Raw genomic sequence first — 7,490 nt, forward strand, 5'->3', positions numbered from 1 at the left:
TCTCCCTGGCCTTCCCCCTCCTGGGCCCACACGTGGCCTCCACTACTTGAGGCACACGTGGGCTGCACAGACCCTCTGTGGGAGCAGGAACCTCTCTCCTGCACAACTTCCATGGCAAACAGCCCACGAGTTTAAAGCCACTGTTCAAGTGACTGTTCAAATTTGCCAGAATAACTGTGACCAGACAAGGAAACTTCCTTGTGATTCCTCAGGAAGACCAAGACACCAGTCCCAGGGTGAGGGAAGCCTCCTAGCTGGCACAACAGAGATTGTGAGGCCACAGTTTGGGCCCTGGTGTCAGTTTTGGGCACCACAGGATAAGAAGGACATCAAGGGGCTGGTGAGGGCTCTGGGGAACATGGCTTGTGAGGAGCAGCTGAGGGACCTGGGGGTGTTTAGTCTGGAGAAGAGGAGGCTGAGGGGAGACCTGGCTCTCTACAGCTCCCTGACAGGAGGCTGGAGTGAGGTGGGGGTTGGTCTCTTCTCCCAAGAACTAGCAATAAGATGAGAGATAGGCTTTGGTTGCACCAGGGAAGTTTTAGACTGGATATTAGGCACAATTTCTTTCCTGGCAGAGTGGTGAGGCCTTGGCCCAGGCTGCCCAGGGAGCTGGTGGAGTCACCAGCTCTGGAGGGGTTCAAAAAATGTGTAGACATGGCACTTTGGGACATGGTTTAGTGGTCATGGTAATGTTGGGTTGATGGTTGGACTTGATCTTAGAGGTCTTTTCCAACCTTAATAATGCTATGATAATAACCTGCTTTTTTGTTCATTCCCTCTTGCCAGCTGACCACTGCCAAAGCCCTTGGAGGAATGGCAAAATAAATAAATAAAAAGAAGCCTAGTTGCTTCAGCATGGACTGGACAAAAGGAAACACCCATGGCAACAGCCAGTGGCACCCACAGGACAACCACAGGCCTGCCTGGCCACGGGCAGAGGGAGGGCTGTGGCACCCACACTGGAGCTGGCATCCAGCTGGCAGGGACAGGACCTGCCACACACTTACTCGCTGTGTGACACTCTGCAGGGCAGGTGACTCCATACAAAATGGGCATAAAAATGGGCAAGGTTCTACAAGATGGGCAGCTGAAAAGAATTAGGGAATTGCCAGACATTTTTTTCTCCTCTAGCTTTCTGCAAAAACCCATCAGCTTTCCCTAAATAAACTGTGCCATCTGCTAGTATTTCCCATGACAGAATAACACAGAAGATCAAAATTACTCACTAAGAACTCATCCCGGATGAAGAACTTGGCTCTTGTGACTTTGGGGTCTTCTCCTGCATCTGGTGTTGCTGTTCAATTAAAAATAAATGACATCAGAAACATAAAAAGTAAACAATCATCTAGTTCCCTAAGAGAAGATTTAATAAGGAGGAAGTAGTCCTTCAATAAAGGGATTCAAATGCTGAACATCCACAGGAGATTCCCACCAGGCAGCTCTAAAGTGGAAGGGTGCTGTACAACCTGACCAGGCTTTTAATGTATTTTAAGATCTTGAAAAGTGCTGAAATCATTGCAACAATGTCACTGGTCATGCCATGAAGAGGCTTGCTCACATCCACAGGTTTGTTCATAGAGATACAAACCAAGTGGGAGTCAGGTTTTGGCTTTTATCAGAAAACAGGACTAGACAAGCAGCAGAGCAGCACCTCCTGAATAAAGCTTCTGCAGGCAGGAACTGGGGTTCAAAAATGGTTAGTCCAAGATGGCACTTCAAACAAATGACAGCATCAAGAGATCTTTTAATATATATATTAGTTTATTTCCAGGCTCTAAGTGAGCAGAATCCTTTGCCACACCTCCCATCAAGGGCCATTAGGATAAATTGTTGTTGAGGAGCAGACCCCCTGGTCAGCACTAACTGTTGCAGGTGAAGTCACCTCCATCTAGGCCACGTAACAACTGCATTTACTCTATGTGTAAAAACCAAACACTGAAGAAATAACTCCCTCACCTCCCTTCAGTGTGATTTCTCCTCATCAAAGATACCAAATCAGATGCTTATAAATGTAATATGGCACAGGGCAGAGTGGATCAGAATATGGAAATGTATTTTATCTGTAGTGCTAGGGGTAAACAGAGCAGCAGCACCATCAGCAGCATCTTAAATCTTCAGTGCTGCTGTCCTGAAATAATGTCAGCTGAAATTAGGGAATAAATTAACAACTACAGGTTAAAAATAGAGCACTGCTTCATGTGTGAGTATTGTGGGTCACTCTGGATATCTACTGTGAAATCCTGCTGAGAACCACCAAAAGCTACTTTATTCTGACAACTGGCTTACTATTTAAAAAGTCAAAAAATTACCCAAATGCTGTATATATGTGGTGTGTATTTGGAAGGGGGAAATTTGGGTGAGGGTGACAATATTTCTCCTGGAAGCCCTTAGCATTGTAAAACTGGTGCCAGGTCAATTCAGATTTTAGGCCAGTTTATTTATCCTCTCCACCTGAAACTCTGCATCATGCCAAAATTCCAGGAAAGGAAAGCTGAAAACAGCTTATTACCACCTTCACTTTTATGGGGTTGGTGGCTAATGGAGAACAAAAACCTCTTCCCACAGGCTGCTGCAAGCACTACAGCAGTGGCACTGCTCGGGTAAGGCTGGTGGTCAGGAAGTGCAGGTTTTACAGAACTGCTGAACACAGACCTGCGACATTTGGGAAACTCTGCCTGGTATAAAACTGGCATAATACCAGAGTTTACTTGTGCAGTAATCATTGTACTTCTTGCAATGGTGAGAAGCTGAGCCCCTGCCAAGGGCTGGATGGTCCCAGGGCAGCAGGGGCAGTGCCTGTGTGGTGGGACCCTTACCATCCTCAGGTACAGTATAATGCGCGTATTCAGGGAAGTAATCTTCGATTTTTGATTTCCCTGCCAAGACTTTTTCAGCCAGCATGTCCTGTTTATTCAAGAACAAAATGATAGAAATGGTCCGTAACCACCTGTCAAAAACAAACCAAAAGTTTGGGTTATCTCTGGCACGCTCACTGAGGAAAACCTAACGCTTCAGTAGCAAAGCAGCTGGCCAGCCCCGCGTGGATGGAGAGCCAAGTGCTGTCAACATGCTTCAGCAGGGAAAGTGATGACCTGGACTACTGCTCTGACTGGGTTCCACCTGTGGATATATCTGTAAATCTAGCTATAAAAACTCCAGCAGACATTGCTGAAGGGAGCAGTCTTCCAATATTATTTTCTAAATTATCCTTTCGATATCGAGTTGGGATAATGATGACATTTCCTAAACACCTCAGCCCAAACCCAGACATTACTGCCCACTTTGTTTGGTTTTGCTGAAGCAAAAGAAAAAGGCTGGAGAGCTGCCTTCCCTCAGACTGCTCTGCCTGAACTCACAGTCCATCCACTCAGAAATCCCATCTTTTAGGGTGGTCTGTGTGACACCTGATGAATCAAAAGACCCATGAAAATTCAATCCAAAGAGAAGCCATCACTGTGACAATATGTCTCTGGGCCTTGCATTTGACAGTTTTCCTCACTCTGCATTCAGCCACTCCTCAGTGGAGAGCATCCTCACAGGCATGTGCTGAAACTGCACTATCTTCTTTGGTGTATTGTCTTTACTCATTCTCCACCAGGAACCTCTCTAGATTGCACTTTGGTCACACATCTATAACTGGGAGGGGCTCTGGGGCAGAAGGGTGATTTAATAGCAGTTGGAATCAGGTTAGATCTGAAATCTCATCCCAGGAGGCAGCTCCCAGAGAAGAGTCTCCTGGGAGCAGCTGCCCAGGTGGGCAGTGGTGGGTGCTGAGCCGAGCCCAGCGCCGGCAGCTCGCTGCCCCTGTGGTGGGGCCTGGGGAGGGGGAGTGTGGCTGGAGGATGCTCTCGGCCAGCTCCAGCTGAACTGGGGAGGGAGAGGGCAGCCACCTGTGTTTTACCTGTTATTCCAGATACTTTTGAAAAGGTCCAGGGATTCCCGTAGTCTGTTTGTGTTATTGTCTTCCCTTATTACCATGTTGTAGCTGCTGCACGCCACCACGAAGATGATAGCTGTGACATCTGGGCAGAGCACGTGCAACAGGAGAGGGGAGAGAAAAACCACTGCTGTCATCCCAGCACACACTCCTCAGGGTAACCCTTCCACCCCAAACTGTCACCAGTGCCCAAAGAAAGTATGTGCAATGCTGGACTCCTGCATTAGTGACACTGTGTGTGAACACCAAGCTGCTCACACCTCAGAGAACAAGCTCAGAATAAAAATGTGGAATATTTCTACTTACCATTAAAGCATTGGATCCATTTTCTTCTCTCATCTCTCTGGCCACCTACATCAAACATGCTGTTAAAAAACCATAGGATGTTATATCACTGATGTGCTCTAGGAAAGTCACACAAAGCATGCAGCACAAGGGCTTAGCTTAAAAATCTGACAGCTCCCAGGGTGGTAAAATACCACCCAAAAGGGAGAGAGAACCAACCAGCCAGTGAACCAACCAACAACCCACCACAACTCCCACCCTGGAACTACTCTACCAAGCATACAAGAGCACAGACATCTAAACCAAGCTGTTAAAAATTAGCAGGACCTTCATAAATTATTACTGATAGACTTACTGGAAATTTACTTTATCTACTTGAAATCTTGTTTCAAAAATCCCTGATGTCAACACTCTGCATCTTAATAGGTCCTGGAAATGAGAACACAGAAGCTGATTAGGAAAAGGTTTTTTTCTAACCTCATTTTGTTTATAAAAGCACGGGGTATTAGTTTCCATTAGAAGTCTGGGTGAGAAAGTTCAATCAGACTTTGGTAAACTTGTATTTGTCCATCCTGACACTGCTCTATACACAAAGATCACCTCCTGTGTGTGTCTTGTGCACACGTGGAAAGCAGGACACCCCATGGATGCTCTCCTCAGTGCACAATCAATCCTGCCCCTGATGGTCATATCATTTTGTATGTGATGAAGATAAATTCTGAAGTTACATAAAACTAGGAAAAGTGTGTTGTTTGTGTTATAAAGTCAAATTTTCAAATGGCAGAGAACTCCAGGTTTACAGTTGCCCAGGTAACCTTAATTCTGCCCTCTTTTGTACTGAGTGAGACAGGTATCCTATCAAGATAACAGCTTGTGGCTGGGAAAAGCTCTATCACAGAGCACAGAGGAGCAGAATTTAGGCTGTACATAAATCTGGCACTTCTTTCTCATTTTCCAAACTAGCAATACTTTACAACTTAAACAACATTCTTTTAATAATTTTTAAAATATTCCTAGATTCTCAAAGGAAGAAGGCAAAAGCAATTCCTGGCCAGCAGCCAGCCATGGGCACCACCAGCAGCGTTTTTAACCCTGCCTGCTCAGGTCACACACACACCAGAGGCTGGAGGAAGCTGCTGGCTGCCTGGTGGGGATGAACCTCACCGAGCAGCCCTCTGGGCACAGCTCCTGTGTGCTGTGCACTCTGAGCTCAGCTTGCCTTTTTGGCACCCTACCATCTATGGCTGCAGGTGCTCTGGTAGCTGGCACACCTCGCTGCTCTCACAGCTGTATGAACCCAGCTGAAGGCCATGAATCTAACTGGTTTAGTTATTTAAGGTGTTACTGTCCTCTTCCATCCCTTGTTGACATTTATTTGTTATTGGCCTCAGTCATTATCTTGGGATGGTGCATAAAAAATTAGAGCAAGCATGGGGAAAAAAGGAAAGTAGTGATTTTTATCAGTTAATTGAGCAGGACAACTGATACAGCAGGATGAAAACCCAAAAGCAAAAGAGAATCACTCTTTTTAGAGCCAAAGTTTTCCATTGGCCAAATACCAAAGGCCTCTCCCAGTTTTTGGAGACACAGGGCACTTCCTCCCACTGGAAATACCACAAGAACTTTCTAGATGATGAATGACTGCTCCAGGTAGAGGAAGGCCTCCCAGGAGCAAACATACCAACACTACCATAAATAATGAAAGCAAAAACGAGGCTCTGCTTCATTGACTCCTCTCTCCAGCTGAGTGCTATTGATGGTGAGTGATAATCAGCCCCTGAGGCCTGCATGGAGTGTATCCCAGTGCTACTGCTTTGGTCTGAAAATGTCTTCAGGGCTTTAATAATTGATCCTATATTGGGTCGACTATACGAGTTTCACTTTATCACCCACATGCTGCTTTTGACTGCCTTCTATTTCAGGGTATGGCCAGAGTCATTGGAGAGTGGTGACAGGCCTGAAGTGGGTCTGAAGGGACAGGCTCTGCTCCGTGCACTTCCTTGTGGGATCCCTGGCAAGTCACTCCACTTCTCTCCATTTCAGTCCCTGACTGTACAATGAGATTGGGCAATTGTCCATTTTTAAGGGCACCCACCCCTTATCCACCTTGCACGGTCAGACTGAGCTACCCTGTGCAGGGATTCTCCTGCCACCTCTGTCTGCAGTTTACAACGTGGCCAACAATCTTGGCTGAGACTTGCAGATGACAGGGGGATACCAGCACTGAAAAATAACCTCAGAGTAAGCTTGCTAAAGAGATAATCCACCAAGGAAACCACACTGCCTGAGCTCAGGGGAGGCAGCTGAAGCCATACACCACGGTGAAGCTCCTTCATATTTCAAGGCTGCACCACTTCAGCCTTAACTTCCTGAATGTGTCAGAGCACTCTGCCAAGATATATCATGAGATCTGGGAAAAAAAAAACGTACTGCCCTGCAACTAGGCAAACAGAAACCATCCTGCCCACAGGAGGTGGGCACAGGCTGTGAAGAAGGTGTCTGCATGCCCGCAGAGAAGTCCACGAGACCTGGTGCTGCTGCTCTCCCCTGAACTTGGCCACTGGACCTACTGGATGCTTCTCTCTCTGAAGGACTCATCTGATGGACATGCAAAGCCTCCACCTCCAGCAGTGAAATGAGACACTGCTTCTGTGCACCAAAGGCTGGTGAGGGAACCTGTGGGCTTTCAGGTTTATGTTCTCTGTTCCCTTTGCTTCGTTTGTGGGACACAATGGGAAGTGAGAGGAGATAACAGACCTATTACAGGAACCACCATCCTACATCTAATAACAGTAGAAGACAAGTCTGCACCCCCAAAACCCCTCTTCTACTTTAATACACTTATACCAAAATACAACCTAGCAGGTTATGGGATATACCCTATTTCCAGCTGCTTCTGGGACTAAACCAGATGACATGAAGAACTTGTATGAAAGGTGTCTTGGTTCAGAGCCCACCCCACCAGCTGCACTCACCTGGTCTGTGGGTGTGTAGTCATCCATGCTGACACTGTCAATCCTTTCTAAAAAGCTGGAAGAAAAAGAAACATGCACTTAGATAAGTAAAATATTCTCCAGTATTACACTTTGCACTGCTTTTTCTGGTTCAGACTCCCACTGCAAGGTAAAAACACAAGTCCAATGGTAAAGGCATGAGCCTGATGATTTCCTTACATTGCCTGAGGTTACACCTTCCAAGCCAAACAACTTCTTGCCCAGCCTTTGTTTCAGTACAGAGCTTCTACACTCACTGTTAGGCAGCACCCCCA

The 7,490-nt window shown here is 46.5% G+C and overlaps 1 protein-coding gene across 1 annotated transcript; it reads right to left on the bottom strand.

Moving 5' to 3' along the window:
• Positions 1 to 1,226: 1,226 nt before the first annotated feature.
• On the bottom strand, positions 1,227 to 7,246 carry LOC103775579 (guanine nucleotide-binding protein G(olf) subunit alpha; the record flags this gene model as incomplete). The annotated part of the gene is made up of 6 exons (XM_008943042.1): positions 7,198 to 7,246; positions 4,578 to 4,651; positions 4,244 to 4,302; positions 3,902 to 4,022; positions 2,817 to 2,947; positions 1,227 to 1,294 (listed from the first exon to the last, which is right to left on the bottom strand). Coding segments are annotated over exons 1-6 (480 nt in total), but the record flags the coding sequence as incomplete, so codon positions are not given.
• Positions 7,247 to 7,490: the final 244 nt, after the last annotated feature.

This window comes from Merops nubicus, unplaced genomic scaffold (assembly GCF_000691845.1).
Source record: "Merops nubicus isolate BGI_N331 unplaced genomic scaffold, ASM69184v1 scaffold16716, whole genome shotgun sequence".
Lineage (NCBI taxonomy): Eukaryota > Metazoa > Chordata > Aves > Coraciiformes > Meropidae > Merops > Merops nubicus.